An 18710-nucleotide genomic window follows, 5' to 3' on the forward strand; every position below is an offset into this window, starting at 1 on the left:
ATTAAGAACCGTAGTTGAAATATCACAACTGGCACAATTTATTGTTCTTCATTACTTACTTTCAATGGCTGCAAGCAACCAAATGAGATTAGTTTCTGCTGTGTGAAGAACAAAAATATTTGTGATTTAGTAACTTCAGTTAGAAATAAAACTGACTTTTTTTCATCCTGCTTGATGTAGTGGATTATCTAATTATAGAATCTGCAATATAGGTATCTAAATGTGACATCTAAAAAGTAAATTTAACCTAGTATCTCATTTCAGTATATTTAACTTGCAGCTAAATTTGCCTAGAGCAAAGGCAGACACATGGTTGCAATTCTGTACTTGCCCTGAATAACTAACTTAGTAACTGTGTGCTGGTGAAGAACCGGCTGACAGCAGGGCTCCAAGGGTTGTGGTGAATGGGGCTACATCTGACTGGCGACCGGTCACTAGCGGTCTCCTTCAAGGTTCAGTTCTAGGGCCACTTCTGTTCAATGTTTTTATCAAGGATCTGGATGCAGGAGTTGAACGCACCATTACCAAGTTTGATGATACCAAACTGGGAGGTTGCTGTTGACTCTCTTGAGGGACAAGGGGCCTTGCAGAGGGATCTGTATAGATTGGAGCACTGGGCAACCATCAACAATTTATTTAACATTTGAAAATTTAACAAGAACAAATGCCAGATCCTGCACCTAGGACTGAGTAACGCCACGCACAAGTCTAAAGTAGGAGAAGAGCTGCTGGAGAGCAGCCCTGCAGAAAGGGATCTGGGGGTGCTGGTTGGATCCAGGCTCAACAGGAGCCAGCCGTGTGCCCTGGCTGCCAAGAGGGCAACTGCACCCTGGGGTACATTAAGTACACCATAACCAGCCGGTCAAAAGAGGAGATTATCCCACTGTATTCAGTGTTGGTGCAGCCTCATCTGGTGTACTGTGTGCAGTTCTGGGCCCCACCCTTCAAGGAGGATGTGAAGGCCCTTGAAGGTGTCCAAAGGATGGCAACAAAGCTGGTGAAAGGGCTGGAAGGCATGTCCTATGAGGAGCGGCCAAGGACTTTGGGCTTGTCTAGTTTGGAGACGAGGAGGCTGAGGGGTGACCTCGTTGCTCTGTATGGGTTCCTGAGGAGGGGAAGTGGAGAGGGAAGTGCTGATCTCTTCTCCCTTGTATCCAGTGATAGGATGTGTGGGAATGGTGCAAGGCTGCACCAGGGGAGGATCAGACTGGATATTAGGAAGCATTTATTTACCAAGTGGGTGATCAAACACTGGAACAGGCTTCCTGGAGAGGTGGTCAGTGTTCCTGTCAGTGTTTAAGAGGCATTTGGACAATGCCCTTAATAACATGCTTTAACTTTTGGTCAGCCCTGAAGGGGTCAGGCAGCTGGACTAGGTGATTGTTGTGGGTCCCTTCCAACTGAAAATACTCTATTTGTTCTAACATTTTAGAAATTAGAGGCTTGCAAGGCCTCTGTGTGGAAAATGAAAATACAGAGGCTTCTGAAGCTTACACTGTCTTCAGAATGGGGCCTTCTTACATATAGACTGCCATCATTTTTAAACCTATTTCTCGAAGATTGCAGGACATATGTGGTTACCACATCTGTCTTCTTCCAGTAACTTTTCAAGCTGAGGACTTGCTTCATCAGCATGTTACAGAGGCAGAAAAGTGTCTGCTGTGCAGAATTTTACGACTTTTATAAAGCTCATTTGTTGATTATTTAAGAAAAAAAAAAAGTGACCCAGATTAGCAGTGCTGCAGAGGAAGGGCTGCAGAGTAAGCCCAACAGGTAGCTCTTGTGTTTGGAGTGCCGGCTGGATACTCCTTGCACTTGCACAGGTTGCTCACTTCATGCAGAGCTCAGAACTAGCTTTGGTATTGACTGGTGTCTCTCTCCCAGCTGGGGCAGCTGATGAGTTTTGCAGAAGGCCTGGGAAAGAAGGGTGGGAAGGTGATGGGAGGGTATTTGGTTTGTAGAGGAAGGAAGAAGAGAAGGCACAGGGTCTTGAGACTGGAAGGCTGAAGCTATTATCACAAGGTTCTCATGTAATTTTAGAAATATGACAATATGTAGGCACAATATATAGTGGTAATGCTGTAGTACTTTTTCTGTACACATAATGACTCAGAAGGAGAGCAATTATCCAGGACTTGATGACATCACTTAAAAGAGCACGAGATCATTACCTCTCCACCCTCATTCTCTACCTTTTCACATCCCATAGCAGCAGTTCAGTCTATTGTATAGCAGGAGTGTTTAATTATCTGGTTAGTGTTATACATAGAAATGAAATTAATCATTTAAAGATTCACACAGCTTTATATATAGTTGCAACTTTAAAAGTTCCCAGGAGAAATAACAGATAGTTTTAAGACATGCATAAAGAGTTTTATATATTTGTCTACACTTTTATAAGAGAAGGACATGACTTCAGGAACGTAGATACCAGGTCTGCTGAAGACTGCTTTAGCCACAGATAGAGACTGAGGAGTGCCATGGAGAAATACCAGTGCTTTATACATTTCCATGCGTATTTGTTTTCAACCACCATTGGAGAAAGGATGTTGTGATAGGTGGACCTTTGGTGTAATGTGTTGTGACTGGTCTTACCTTTAAAAAAACTCACTATTGATTGTTTTTAAAATCTAAAAAAAAAATCTACTTGTTGCTTCTGCATTGAAACAACTGTATCATATTGTCTGACATTTTCATATAGCCACAAAACATACCTTGAGAAAAAAAATCATTTTAATAACTTCAGTCTATATTATAATTTAGTATAATTTATTTTCTGCTACCTTAGCCTGTAGGTACTGTTTCCTCTAACAGGACTACCATAGTCTTGGGATTTTTTTTTTAAATTGTTTTAGTGCCTTTTTAAATCTTCCCAAGAAATGTGAAATTTGTAAGATCAGCATGTACTCATTATCTTAGCTGATAATACATCTCTGTGAATGTGGATAATAGATGATCTGGGCAGCAAAATCTCCCAAGAATGTATTTGCATAAAGACAGACAGTAGGAATGTCTTATTTAGGCTTTAACAAAGACTTCTTGTCATATATTTATGAAAATAAGACATTAGCATTTCTGCAGTAGTTGTCATTTACACCATGCCAATGTCATACTTGAGCCTGTTAGCTAAAACCTGTTAACAGAATACCTGTGATCCTTTTTGGAGGAAACTCTGCTAAATATATAAAAGCCAAATAGTAGATTTGTTCTATTAGCTCTAGCAATAACCCGTGCAAGTGATTATCACAGCTTTCAAATAATAAATGTGCTACAATAAGCATGGTGTGTGTGAGTACTGCTTTAGAAAACATTGATTTATACTGATTTTTAGTTGTATTTATTTGTTATATTAAGAAATTATTTAAGCTGCAGATTATTTAAATTTTTTCACTATGTTTCCTACACATTAGTCTCACTTTTTTTGTCTCAAGCAAATGCAACCTTTACATGTATTTTCCTTATATATCTTTGCCTTGTTAATTTAATGTTGTCTTCTTTTTATTACCAACACTTTGTTTTTGTAAACTATTACGTTATTTGCACTCGTTGTTTATGGAAGTCTTCCCCCCAAAATCTGTAGCCTAAGAAATTAGTGAGGATATATGTATCTAATCATTTCACTTTATAACTTTGTATATTTTTTGTGATCTTTTCTAAAGCTCTGACGTTAATATTTTCTTAAGATAGCACAACTGAGAGCAGTTGTTAAGCTGTCTAGAGACAGAAGAATAAATCCAATGTAATGTTTAACTAGTAGTTTCTATTTTGGGGATTTTCATTCCATTGTTAGAGTTTGCATGCAGCACCAACGTTTTATTTACTTGGGATCGGAAAAGTACTTTATTTTTTTCAAACAGTGCATTTGATACTTAAGGACTTAAGAAAAGTTACAGTAAAATGTTCATTCTGTTTTCAGAACAAGTTCATAGGCACTTGGATCAGCATGAGGTGAGATACTTGCAGTTTGCTTTCCGTTGGATGAATAACTTGCTGATGAGAGAAGTCCCTTTGCGGTGTACCATCAGGTTATGGGACACATACCAAGTAAGTACTTTTAAAAACCTCCGTAACTCTGATAGTGTGTTTAGGACATGCCAGTATGTTTTTGTGTGTTTTTTTTTCTTGAACCTTTTGTTATAGTGCTGTCAGAGAATTATCATACTAAGAGAAAAACCCTTCAGTGATCATTACCACTCAGAAACATTTAATGTCTTCAGTCTTCTTGCCCTTCAAAACCAAGCACTTGATGTCATGATAATTTATAGTACTAAAATGAACACTCACTCAAAGCATGGGTTAATGTCAATTCTCTGTCTCTTCAGAGAAGCAAAACACTGAATTGTGCTTAATCGATGCCCTCCATTGATTCTGAATTCCAGGCTTCTTACTGCCCGTCTGCTTAACCAGTCAATCCAATACTAGCTTCCAGTCTCCAGTTCTTGGTGCTCATCTGTCTGTCATGTTTTCTGTCTTACTGTTTGTCCAGACAAAACTCCTTATGTTACTGACCTCTAGTTGAGGTCATTATTTTTCCTCAATAATTTCTTGCCTGACTGTCAGATGAAGGAATTGATATCAGAGAAAAATAGTTTACCTGCTCTTAGTTCTGTTACTTGATGTTCCAGTAGCTTCTGGTTGCAATTTTTAGCTATCTATATAAACAATATACTCTTTATCTACTATCTTTGTTGTTGAAGATAATGAAGAAAAAAAAAAAGGCAAAAAAATTATTTTAAATTCCATAAGAATTTTCAATTAAATCAATTTAGCAAAGATGGGAATAACTCATAATTTATGTCTTGTGAAGAGATGTAATGTCCTTAAATATGAGTGTCTTGACATCTGCTTGTTATGTAGCAATGTTTAGTTAGTTTCATACGCTGCCAGAATGTCCACTTACACCATCTATCCAGACCTCTAATAGTGGGTTAAGAATTGCTTGCTATTGATTTAATGAGTCCAGTAAGTTGTTTCATTGAAGTGTGTTTTGTAGAACGGTATCCAAATCTCGTAAGAAAATGTTAAGAAATGAGGGATCTATCAGTCCTACTGTTAATCAGTTCTAAGAGCTGGTATCCTTGCAGGTTTTATTTGGTTGTTCATCTTCAAGAAATTTCTGAATTGAATTTGGCTATTGCTTCCATTTGGGTTTCTTTTATGTCTTTTGTGTCATTGTAACATCTGTTATTCATTTTAATATCTGTTATTACCTGGCATTTTCTTCCAGTGGAAAATATTTATTCTTTATAAGATCTTTCTGATAAAATGAAAGATTGAGCTATTTAAATGTTTCACTGTAGCTAACTTCTCTCATTTAGAATAATTTTTCTTGCTATTGCTGCAGCATTTCTAACTCCTGGAATTTTTTTTTAACCATGCTAATTTTAGCGCTGTATTTGTTACTTGATGATTAGTCTCATCAATGTGCTGAAATCATTAAAAGCTCTTCCTTAATCCAGCTAACCACCCACATGTGTCCAAGGCCAAAACTTTACTTTAAGCTCATCTGGGAGCTATGATTCTACAATAATGTTGAGAAATTTCTTTTGAAAACCAAGCGTGTGGTTATTTCTCAAACTAACTGTTGCCATTCTGAAAGGACAGCATTTCTCATTGCTAGTCCATAGGCGCCTGTCAGGTTACATTTCAATGGGATCCCTATCCATTATAAGTGGTTCTGATTATTTAATTCCAATTTTGAGGAAATTCTGATGTATTACAATAGTTCTCTATAGTATTTAAAAGCTTAATACTTATGTATTTACATGGGATTTCCAAATGTATTTTTTAAGTGAAAGTTTCTTATACCTAAACACCTAAGTGGGATTGTTATACCTAAGTAGGATTATATTTGTATATTAAACATGCTTAAGGAGTAATTCTGTGTTTTGACTCGGCAGGTGCAGCAAATCTCTACAGTTTTCTAGGTTTTGTTATTTAGCAGACTGTTCCATGTGCACTGCTTGGTGAACAGTGTATTTAAAATCAGTAAGAGTACCCTAATGTAGATAGTCATCTATATTGCCAACCCTTTTTTGAAACAACCTCAAGCAATTCCACAAGTTGCTTCAGCTTCAGTTCTGCTTATACCAAATTTATTATCGGCCTATAATATGGATCTTATCAACCTTATAATCATAGGATAGTTTTGGCTTGGAAGGGACCTTTAAAGGTCATCTAGCCCAACCCCGTTGCAATGAGCAGGGACATCTTCAACTAGATCAGGTTGCTCAGAGTCCAACCTGATCTTGAAGGTTTACAGGGATGGACATTTACTACCTCTCTGGGCAACCTGGGCCAGTGTTTCACGACCCTCACTGTGAAACATTTCTTCCTTCTATCTTGTCTAAATCTGCCCTCTGTTATTTTGAAACCATTACCCCTTGTCGTATCACAACAGGCCCTGCTAAAATGTCTGTCCCCATTTTTCTTATAAAGCCTCTTTAAGAACTGGAAGGCTGCAATAAGGTCTCCCCGGAGCCTTCTCTCCTCCAGGATGAACAGCCCCAACTCTCTCAGCCTGTCCTCACAGGAGAGCTGTTCCATCCCTCTGAGCATTTTGGTGACCCTCCTCTGGACCCTCTCCAACAGGTCCATGTCTTTCCTGTGCTGAGGGCTCCAGAGCCGTATGCAGGACTCCAGGTGGGGTCTCACCAGAGCGGAGAAGAGGGCTAGAGTCACAACCTTCCACCTTCTTTGGGTGCAGCCCAGGATATGGTTGACCTTCTGGGCTGCAAGTGCATATTGCCAGTTCATGTCCAGCTTTTCATCCACCAGTACCCCCAAGTCCTTCTCCGCAGGGCTGCTCTCAATCCCTTCATCTCGCAGCCTGTATTGATACCAGGAGTTGCCCTGACCCATAATATGGATAATAAATGCAGTGAACCTATAAGAGCCTGTAAAGTTTTTGCTAAAGTGTTAAGCAATAACTTTATAGACTTTTACACAAGTAACTTGTCACTAAGCCATTCCGTTGCATATGATTTCTAACTTAATAATTTACAACTGTATCAGTAGTGCTGTTTTCCAAGTGGAAAACACTTTAAAGATGGAATTTGTTCAGTCAGTTTTATATTATCATTCATATTTTTAACTGTAAAGCCTGCTATAGGCCAAAATGTCGTTTAGAGATATATTGGTAAAGAAGTTTTTCAGAGTGTCTAGCTATGTTGGATATGAGAGAGACATGTAAAATTAGTAAAGGCAGAAATATAATAGGGGATCTTATTTTTGGAAGAAACTTAGCTTTCCAGATAGAGATGGAAGGACCAATCCTATTAATAATTGTAAGGGCCTGGGTAGATGCTTAACTGCTTTTCTCACTGTACTCAGAGGCTGATGATGCAGTTATCAGGCTTGCTTTTGCTAACTTATGTGTCCTAAAGCATGAAAGTAAGAAAACATGGGGATTCTCCTTAGATTTCCATACCTATGCCTTTTGCTATTTTGCTGGCTACTCAGGATGTGCATGTACTGACTTACCCCCCGCCCCGGATATTCTTAAATACTGTAAATGGAAATGCCTTTAACTGCAGTGTAAGTTCAGAGAGACGGGGACCTAATGTTGCAGTGTAAGTTCAGCCAGAGCATGGACTGTAGGCATCCCTGTACAGCCAATGTGAGGGCTTTTGCTCAGTCTCTTCTACCTACCTTATGGCTCTCAGGGAGGGGTGGGGCATTTTGCAAGGCACTGTTTACAGGCAGCTCTAGTCCCAGCGTGCGGTGTGGTTTGGGCACGGCATAGGAGGGCTGCCAGTGGAGGCTCAGGATGGGTGGGACAGTCAGATTTCTTCATGAGGAACGAATGGGAAGACGAGGTGGGACTGTCGAACTCCTTCATGTCTGCACCAGGGGTGCGTTCTGGCTCCTCTATTTCCTGCAGAAATCCAGGGTGATGGTGGATGGCTTCCCTCGCCTCCCAAGGATTAGAGAACAGTGGTGTCTCTCTTGAAAGAGGGGATACTGTTGATGATGTTTTCACAGAAAAAAAGTGTTTTGTCTTCTTTCTCTTCCTCCTTTCCTCATCAAAGCCGAAAGAATTCCTTGTCTCACTAAGCTGCATGTTTTCTGCTGTTTGCAGTGGGAAGATAAATATTGTGCTGTCTCCAGCTTAAATTCCAGATTGGTCATACTCAGCACAGGCCCCATTTTCTCTTGAACTGCAACAGGGGGGTTTCAGGGGAATAACAGCATCCTTATGTAGTCTGCTGTTACGTATTTCTAGCACGATAGATAAGTGTTGTTGTCTGGAGTTGTTAAAACTGCATTCTGTCTTGAAATTTGTTGCCATTCTTCCATTGACTTTGGTGAGAATAGGATTGGACCCTTAAATGATGTCCACCTCTCTCAGTCTGTACGGTAGCCAAGGTACTCTGGCTGGTGTCGTATCTTCTGTCTAGTTTAGTTTAGGATTCATCAGTAATTTGTTATGCTTTGTGAAGTAAGTCGTTGAACATATAATCTAAAATACCTGTACTTGAGCTAGTTAAAGTTGAGGGGAGGAGAAATTTGGAAATGTTCCTCAATCCTCACTTAAGTAAATACTCTGGTACTCTGTAACTGTATCTATGAAATCCACTAAAACATATCACTATCTTCTGTAGCAGAACTTCATAAAGTAGAAAAATTAAAGACATTATGCATCTTGCTTAGAAAGGATATGTTGTGAGAGCTTCTTAGCCATAAATATTTAGTTTGGTTTATTCTTTAACCTGAATTGCATTTTAGTGAGAGTGAATTATCCCACTTTTTCACTTGATTCAGGCTTTGCTATTGTTTTGTTGGGTTTTCTAAGAGATAAATGCTGTAAATACCTTGTAAATTCTTTCAAAATAGAAACTGTTTGTTAAGGTACATCCAAGACACACAAATTTTAAATCTGTAGAACTGATCAATATGAATGTTCATAGACTTTGTCGAGTGTGAAAGATTCCACAAACCAAATAGTGTAACTCAAGACCCCTATTTTATCTTTTTATTATCTCTTGCCATTTTATCTTATATTTTGTCAACTTTTTTTTGGCATAAAGGATTGGTAAAATGAGATAGCCATGATGCCTGAATTATTCAGGATATATAAGTATTAAACATATTTCTGTGGACTGTTGAAATGCAAGTTAGTTTTGTATTTGTTCCTTGACAGAGGGGCCTTTTGACAGTAATTTAAAGATTGCTTTTTGTATTTGAAAGTGGCTTTTGTTGACATCTAACTCTGACTTAAAAGATTCATAGAATCATAGAATAGTTTGGGTTAGAAGGAACCTTTGTCATCTTGTCAAACCTCTGCAGTGAGCAGGGACATCTTCAACTAGATCACGTTGCTCAGAGCCCCCTCCAATCTGACCTTGAAGGTTTCCAGGGATGGGGCATCTACCACCTTCCTGGGCAACCTGGGCCAGTGTTTCACCACCCTCATTGTGAAAAATGTCTTACTTATATCTAGTCTAAATCCACCCTCTTTTAGATTCAACATATTGTATTAGAAATGGTGGGGATATCTCTATGTTCAGTGTCTGTGCTGTCCTGTGTTAGATAAATGTTTTAAATGTTTACCATCAAAACCTCAGAAAGTATCCTTGTTTCAGTTTAAGATATTTTATTGAAGTTTGCATCAAGTTTTTCTTTTGGTTTATTTTATTTCTTAAAATGTGTGTTGTCTTTGAGGCACTTTGAAGATCCACTGTGTTTATGTAGCTGCATACTTCTCTGTTGGGGTGGGGAGGAAGCAATGCCGTTGCAGTGATGGTTTCCATTCTAAACTCTTCATTCTTGACTAGATACAGGTATTGAACGTCAGTGGTTATGTACCAATACTTAGAGAAGAACAGTATTTAGTTTTAGCTATCAGTATTTTTAAACTGCTTATATATTGAGTTTAAAACTACATTTGATTTCTGGGCAGTTTAGAGCTGGAAGGAAGTCTTTAACAATGCCATCAAATCATCTTGATACAAGATAACATGATGTTATACTGACTGCTGTTTTAAATAGGGTAAGAATTTTTGTTGGCATATAAGTACTTCATTTTATTTACTTTTCATATAGAATGAAGTGCATGTTTTTTTCATTACAGTGTTTTCCTTCTGATCTTACATAAATTACCTTTTTGTGCTGTTTTTTATGCAGTGATTTCTCTGTGTAAGTAACTCTGTAGTGGTACGTAATTTGGAGAAGAGACACTGGCACAAGTTCCATAGCTAAAAACTTGCTCAGAAGAAAAAAATAAATAAAAATTGTAGCAGCTCTGTATACTAGATTTCAATTTTAAATACCTGGTGGTAAGTGCCATGTGAGTGTTTAGGGTTCAAGTGTACAGCCTAATATATTCTCCTGCCAGGAAGCCTTTTTGTTTAGTACTACTTAGCTGACTGCTGTATTGCCAGCTCACCAGTAGGCTGACGTAGTTGAAATGAGTGACATGCTCAGACTCACCGGATGCACTGCAAAACCGGCAGGTGAGATAAGTACTGTTTACAGTGCCCTGGTGTCCTACCTTACAGCTTTACCCTATTCCTGTGTGAGGAAAAACTTCAGTGTTACCAGGATATCTTAAGGCTTAGCGTGGAAAATAGATGCAAATTAAAGCATATAATCTTACCATGTAAAATGCAAAACAGTTTTGAAGATTTAGAAAAGGTATAGGAAAAAGCAAATAACACCGATAGAATTTGACAGTACTGGTGAGTTGAGTTTCTCTCCTGCTGCTGCAATAGATTTTTCTCCTAGTTCCTATTAGCCCCTGCTCCTTGGCAGTGTCTGTTAGTTTTCTTTAGATTAGCCCAGTGAGGGGGCTGATGAGTACCACAGCCAGTGCAAGGGAGAGAGGATGAGAGCGCAGAGCCGTGATTTGAACCCTCTTGTTAAATCAGAATGATTGCTTGTCCTTTTACAGCTTATTTGCAATCTTCTTCTAAGAAGATTTTCTTTCTTGGTAGATAGTCCATTTCTCAGGTTGTACATGTTAGACAAACTTCAGTAGAGAGCGCCCATTGCTGGTGGAACCTACTGGCTTATGCCTCTCTTCCTGAAGTCCTGCAGGTGGGTCCACAAAAATGTATTTTTGCCTCCTTGAAATGTAATCTTTCTTCTTCATCTAGAAGACTGATGCTTCCTTTGCTCAAAATAAACATTATTTAATTTTTTGGGGAAAACGTAAGTGTGTCTTCATTAGACCAAGTATTATCACGTGTACTTGACCAGCCGTTTATATCCTTTCCTTCTTCAAGGAGGGATGAAGTTTATTTTCCCTCTTTGACTTAGTATTCATTTTTATTGTCATGTATCTCATATTGAACCTCATATACTCTACTGACCAATATGGTAACAAACATATTTGTTGGTATCATTTACGTAGCTCATTACTAGCTTTTGATCAAGGGAATTTTGTTTAAAACTAGACATCTAATGTTGTAGTTTAATAAACAGCATTGGTATGGTTTTCCAGAAGTGCCGAGGACCCAAAAGTCATGGGAAAAAAAAAAAAGCTCATGAAAAACTGCAGAAGCACAGGTTTTTTCTTTATCCAAATGGAAAAGTAGACGTCTAACTCTAGGGACATATTAAAATACAAGTTTGGTTACAGAAGTTGTAACACCACAACCTCCCTCCAGTACACAAAAAAAAAACCAAACAGGAGAGGAAAAAAAAGAGGGGGGGGAAGGTGGGAAGGTTACATGTAATCATGGTATTTGTCTGTCCGTCAGTCATTGAAGTTTAAGAAATGTTCAAAAATGCAGCTATAGTTTTTTCCTGTGTTTCATAGACTCAATCAGACATTTAGATTCCATGAACATGGGAATGATTTAAGTTTGGTTTTTAGTAGTTGTCGTGTGATTAGTATTTATTAAAAAAAAAAATAAAATCAATTAAACTTGAAACAGGAGTGCATTTCTCAACAGACACCTGAGAACCTATACAAGAAAGACATTATTACTACTGTGGTCTCAATTAAAGCCTTAAGCCACCTGAGATAAGAGCCTCAAAATACATCTACTGAAAGCAGATTTAATTTTTCATGATCAGGAATATTTTTCTTTTTATGGAGTTCTAACATCTGTTTTCCGTATTGAGTTCATGATATTAAGTAGTTGTTGTCATCCTTTTCTTCAGCAGGAGCATAAAACCTCTCGCTGTCCCAGTGGTCTGTTTTTTTTCTTTTTTTTATACAAAGCGCAGTTTTGTACGTAAAGATCCTTGAACCAGGTTAGGTTAATTGGACAACAACAAACATTTAGAGTGAGAGCAAAAGAGTGAGGAAGGTACAGTTTAATATACTGTCCCATCTTCTACTATTCAGAAGCTTTATTATATCTGTTATACATTTCTTAAAAAAATGGCCATTGAGTATTATTAAATATGTATGTAATTGTTTTAATTGTTTTAAAATATACCGTTGGCCCCTCACTACAAGAAGGACGCTGAGGTGCTGGAGCGTGTCCAGAGAAGGGCAACAAAGCTGGTGAGGGGTCTGGAGCACAAGTCTTACGGGGAGCGGCTGAGGGAACTGGGGTTGTTCAGTCTGGAGAAGAGGAGGCTGAGGGGAGACCTTATCGCTCTCTACAACTACCTGAAAGGGGGTTGTGGTGAGGTGGGTGTTGGTCTCTTCTCCCAAGTAACCAGTGATAGGACAAGAGGAAATGGCCTCAAGTTGCACCAGGGGAGGTTTAGATTGGATATTAGGAAAAATTTCTTCATTGAGAGGGTGGTCAGGCATTGGAACAGGCTGCCCAGGGAGGTGGTGGAGTCGCCATCTCTGGAAGTGTTCAAAAAACGTGTGGATGTGGTGCTTCAGGACATGGTTTAGGGAACATGGTGGCGCTGGATTAATGGTTGGACTTGATGATCTTGAAGGTCCTTTCGAACCTAGTGATTCTGTGATTCTGTGTTTAAAGCATCCTGTGGCAGTGATTTTTTGCGGTTTCTTTATGCAGTGTGAAAGAATTTCTCCTCCTTTGATTTAACAAAAGATTTTTTTGAATTCACTTCCACTTATTTCTTTGATTATGAGTAATTGTGTCAAATCATCTTTATTCACTTTTTCTCCATCACCTGTTTCAAAACTGGTTTCTGTCTCTTTATGCAATCACTTCTTTTCCAAGCTGAAAATATTTGCACTTATAGAAGCCATTTCATGCACTTCTTGTACTTACCTTTCTTTTCTGTAGTCTTGATAGTATTACTATAAATTTTCTGTCATATACTAAATGGAAACTTCTTCAATAGATGAGTACACAATAGATTCATAGAGTGAGATGAAGTTGTTTTCTATTTCTTTCTTTATTTCTGTATTTATAATTTTTCATGTCTTTTCTCCTGTTGAAGTGCTTTCAGGTAGCTGTTCGTAGTTAGTCCAGCTTGTCTGTCGTCTTATTTAATGTCAAGGACAACATCAGCTATGTATGCTTTGCAGTCTTTTTCCCTCTCCATATGAATTTCACTTGCTATTTTATTTTTCAGTGACATGACAGCTCTCTGCAACGTCTTGCAGCCAGCTTTCTTTTTTAACCAGTAAAAGCTATCCTGAATAATTTTGCATCCCTACCAAACTATTCTTTTTCAAGACCGCTTAGTAATTTAGTGAGCAACACAGATACTATTCTGTTACCTTTTCGTCCTTTTAATTCATGAACACTTTCTCTCTTATTCAACAACTTAATTTTAGAGTCTTGCTTAGTAACCTTGTTAAAGGTGTTTGGACATCTGAATATTTAATATCCAATTAATAACACATGGAAAGGATCATGCCTTTAAGACTTCTAGGCATTTGTCAATTTGATTGTAACTGGCCAGTGGGTTAAATGTTTCTGGACTAGGGGAGACAGACGTAGTGGGATATAACCTTTCCTGCCCAGGCATAAAATGTTAATGTGAAATTTTAATTTACTTAGGAAATAAAGGTAAAAATAGTGTGTGACTTGGTAGTGACTCTTCTTGCCCACTCTTCATATCCTGTCAGAGAAACCAGCTCCTTGGATTCAAAAGCATCAGCAGCTTCTGGAGCCTGTACTCAGATCATGCCTCTCCCTTTGATTCTGCTACCTCTTGTTTTCTCTTGGGGATTTTGTTTTAGCTTCCTACCCGAGAGCTGGAATTCACCATCCTGATGTCTGCTGAACACAGCCTTGATCTCACCCACTTTCACTGTAATTCAAGAACATCTTTTCACATTGTTTTCTTTAAAAGTAAAACAAAAAGTATGATATAAATCAAATTTAGTTCTTGGACACCATAGGGAGATGTGAACACATGAGAGAAGGACTTTCACTTGCAAGACTGGCAATGTAAACATGTTCCTGTTTAAAGAAAATATCCTTATTCTAACTCTGCATTTCTTTGGAAGTTTCTAGATCCCTTTTTGTTCAGCAAGTCAGTATTTTCCCTTATGTCAGTAGACTCCTAGTACATAAAGCTTCCCTTCAACTTGAGCAATTGTAAAGGTTTTATGCTTTTCGCATCTTTGTCAGGCAACTGACTGTCATCACCTTCTACCACATGGATAGTTATCTTCTGGAATAATTTAGTTGCCAAGGCAACCTCCCATTGGCAAGACTTGTGCTCATTAGGACTTTATTGTGGCAGGCTATTATATTTCAGTGGTATAGCACTGAAATCAGTGACCTCTTATTGTTTATCTTGTGCTAACTGCAATCTGAAATAAAGTAAAACTCAAAGAAGAGAAAGTAAGAATGTTAGTCAAAAAAAGAACTGGGCTGCTTTATCTTGAACCGTATATATACCTTTATTTACAGTCTTTAATGTGCATAAGGATTGTGTGAACAATGGAGAAAAAACAAGTTTCTTAAACAATAGTGCAGCTTTTCAATGTGACCTTAGTATGTACTCATTCACAGTTATATAAGCTCTAGCTTTTCTCCTAGAAAAGAAGAAAGCCAGAAGCTATTTGTAGAATTATAATGATGTGTGTATACGATTGGTACTCTTTTTATTGATCATCCAGGTCTAGTTTGCTAGTTGTTCCTATTTATTTTGCAGTTTCTTACTGAGAGACAGGGTTCCCAAATTCCCAGTGAAAGCAGGCTAAGTGGGTCCCAATTTTGACCTGGACCACAGTCTTGCACAAAGCATTATGCACATTCAGATCCCAAACTGTGATCTGCAGTTACATATCTTCACCTTCCCCCATCCTGTCTTGTATGTTTTGCCTCGACAAGGATTTAAAAAAAAGAAAAAGTTAACTTCCTTCCTCCATTAAATAAAATCAGCTTTATACCTGAGCCAGCCCTTTACATCTCCTAACTGGGATCTTAGTCATATCACTTAATACATCTCATCTGCTTATCTCTATTTTCACATTCTGTCTTGGCCTTGCAGGAAGAATCAATCTTGGTGCCTTACCTCTGATTCAATTCTGTGGTATAGCAGAGCAGGTTGGGGACCATGGGGTGCATATCAGGTTACTTCTTGGGAGTCAATGCCTGTACAGTGGTGGTTACCTGAACTCCGCTTACACTAGCAATTATAAAACTGACAGTAGCTGCCACTATGAGATGCTTAAATATGACTCCCCATAAAAATTGAAGATATCATCTAGCACAAATGTATGCCTTTGAATTGGTTTGCGTATCGCTCGCCAGTACATGGGAATTTCTGCGTTTAGAGGTCTGTCAGATGTGGAACTTCGAGGATCCTAGTCTCTGGCCTTCCCACCTGTGGGCTTACAGTGAACAGTGGAGGTGGGCTTCAATTTGAGATATAAATGCAAAAATATAGGTGTCTTACTCTAAGTTTGTGTGTGTTTTGCTTCCATGATAGCTGATGGAGACCAAGTGAATAAAGTCAGAGCCTAGAGAGAGATTAGTAATGGCTTAGAGTCTGTTGAATCCCTTTTTAGGTTGCATTGAACATACTGATGATATCTTCATTACCTGTGCAGCTTAAGTACACAGCACGCTTGTAGACGCTTAAGTTTGGAAATCTTAATCTCAAAATGGAAGCTCTCAGTTTCTGCAAAAAGTGAGTTAAAAGTCCTTTCAAAATACTCAAAAGGGTTTTTTTATCATGTGAAATTCTGGGCCACTAGATTAACTGTTTTTAATGTAAGTAAGTGTGGATTGCAAATATGTTTGTGTATTGCCAATTTTTGACATTTTTCTGTGGTAGCTTTCATTAACATCAAGGAGGATTGCATGTGAAAAACAAAAGAAGGAAAAAGATGTGCATCCATGCTGTTTTATGAGGAAGGTATTTAGGCATGCAAAAACCATACAAAATCAAAACTGAGTGACACATGTAGGAATGCCTGTAGGTTTTTCTAGGTCAAAGTTCTTAAGGCAGCTTCCAGTACTATTGAAATAGATGGTAGTTTTTCTGTAGCTAAATGGAAGTTGATTGTGAATGTGGAGAAGATGAGATAAAGTACTTTCCCTTATGCTTAACATAAAGAATGTGAGTAATCTCATTGACTTGAATTGAACAACTCATGAATTAAGTTAATTAAGCATGTACTGTAAAGTGCTTTATTGATCGGGATCTTGATGCATGACTGTATAGGATGATAACAGAATGTTAGATACAGTCTAGAAAATAGTTTGTTTTGCTTATTCACGACTTTGTAGTCAGTGTTTCTAGAACAAGGCTTTATTAAAATTAATATTTTCTTAAAGATCAAAGTCTGAAAGAGGATCATGCTGCTATACAAGAAGAGAGAAAAGAAAATTGCCTATCTCACATCCATATGCTCTTTTATCTTGTGTGTGTTTTAGATTCTTAGATTCTGTACACATCAGACTTTGATAAAACTTTTCTGTAATTTCAAAGGTAGTTTTGAAATTAGTATCTCTAGTCCCCATGTATTCCCTTAGTCTCTGAATTATGTTTATATTATTAAAATTCTCAGCAGTGTCCAGTGACATGACAAGAGGTAATGGGCATAAATTGAAACACATGGAATTCTCTCAGAACACAAGAAAACACTTTTGTCCTGTGAAGGTCATAAAAAACTGGCATAGGTTGCCTAATTTATGAGGTGTCCATCATTGGAGATACTCAGAATCCAGCTGGACCTGGTCCCAGACAGTCCAGTCTAGGTGGCCCTGCTTTAGCAGGGTGATTAGACTGGATGATCTTGGATGATACCAGGAGTTCCTTTGCGACTTAAATGATTCTGTGACTTATATTAGATGTAATTTAAGCAATTATGTATTAAGAGTAGTTGCTTCACGTCTGTTACGCCTATGCCGATTGGGAAGTCAGGAACTGAGAATTTATCACATGCTTTTCAAATAAGTTTTCTTGCAAGTGATTGGAATATATGTGTCCACATTTGCTATTTGAGACATCTAAATGAAGCAATCACTAACACATATTTCTGCCTTTGTCATATGCCATTGTCCATTATTACAACTTTCCTTACACTGATCTCATGCTTTCCTGCCCCATAATGAGCTGAATCATCTAGAATTATAAAGGTGAACGTCTTTCTAATAAGTGGGCTGTCAGAGGTTTCCTGGCATGCTGAACTGTCCATCTTTCCTGTCATTTCACTGTTGCTTTGAGATGATATAACTTTTCTCTGTTAGGTGGGTTTTCACCTAGATGTGTTTAACCATGGTGGCTCCTTACATGACTACATAACCCTTTATGTTGGCATAAATTAAATCACATAAGTACATGCAAGGTGGTGAGCTAGGTGAAACTACCTTTTTGGCAGCAGCCTATGCTTACATAATCCTAAAGCAGCTGTGGAACTCCATGTTATGAAGTTTTTTGTAAAACTGTCTTTGTACATGGATTTTTTTTTTTTTCTTTCTATATGGGGGGGATGTTGCATAGCCATATCTCCTTTTCATGTGGAGATGGAGCAAAATCATTTATCCCATCTGCCTCGTGGTGCAGGCCCAACAACTAATTGTCAGAGCAAGGATGCCTGTGTAGAGGTGAAGTATTATCAAGTACCATTCAATACTCAATTTTATTGAGTTCGGTGTGGCATTAAATGACTACCCATTGCCTAGAAAATAATTTATTGTAGGTGTTCCTTAAACTCATAATTTGGTTCTACTTACAAATTTATTTTCCTATTCCTCTAAAAGAAGAGTTAATGGTTCCTAAATGAGGAAAGTCCTTTGTTAGTGCTACTTATGTGAGTAGGCCAAGAGTTTCTAGATTTTATGCTCTGGGTATTTTCTTAATAAAATGGCATGGATAAAGGGAGAAATCTACTTGGCTTAAGAAAGAAATACTTAAAATCAAGTTCAGAAAGCCTTGTACACTTTTGCTTTACCAGTGTGCTTTATTGTTATCCCACATATTCAGTGAAGTAGACTAGATTAGTTAAATATGTCAGATTTTAATCTCCTTTGACTATTGTTTCAACTGCTGTTGAGCGTGTGGCTGTTCTTGAAAATGGTACTCCACAATTTCTGTTGCTTGGTGTTCTCTCAGTCTACTTAGACTTATCTTAACTCCTCTGAATTATCACCTCCCAAAGTATGACTGCAGGATATGACGCTATTGGAATTCAATTCTGTTATTTTCATAGTCTGAGTCACACAGATTCACATAAACCAGATGCTTAAAATAAGTAATATCAGTGCTTCCGAAAAGTAGGTCATTCTCTACATACAGTATTGTTAAATGTTATAACCTGGTTTAGTTCAGTTATTCCTGGTTTATTTCAATGAAATTGTTCCAGTGTCTGTGTAACATACTGTTTATTTGCAGCTATTAAATTTCATTTTGTAACTGCCAGT

At 38.0% G+C, this 18710-nt stretch overlaps 1 protein-coding gene across 3 annotated transcripts in view; it reads left to right on the plus strand.

Moving 5' to 3' along the window:
* The window catches only part of TBC1D22A (TBC1 domain family member 22A), a gene marked incomplete at both ends in the record, with an annotated part of 181909 nt that overhangs the window by 100959 nt on the left and 62240 nt on the right, over positions 1-18710 (plus strand). For all 3 annotated transcript variants that reach the window (XM_082013655.1, XM_082013653.1, XM_082013654.1), the window contains one exon: positions 3917-4044. In XM_082013655.1, the coding sequence (XP_081869781.1) occupies positions 3917-4044 (128 nt within the window). The remainder of the gene's footprint in view (positions 1-3916; positions 4045-18710) is intronic.

This window comes from Phaethon aethereus (assembly GCF_964289735.1).
Source record: "Phaethon aethereus genome assembly, chromosome: 1".
Lineage (NCBI taxonomy): Eukaryota > Metazoa > Chordata > Aves > Phaethontiformes > Phaethontidae > Phaethon > Phaethon aethereus.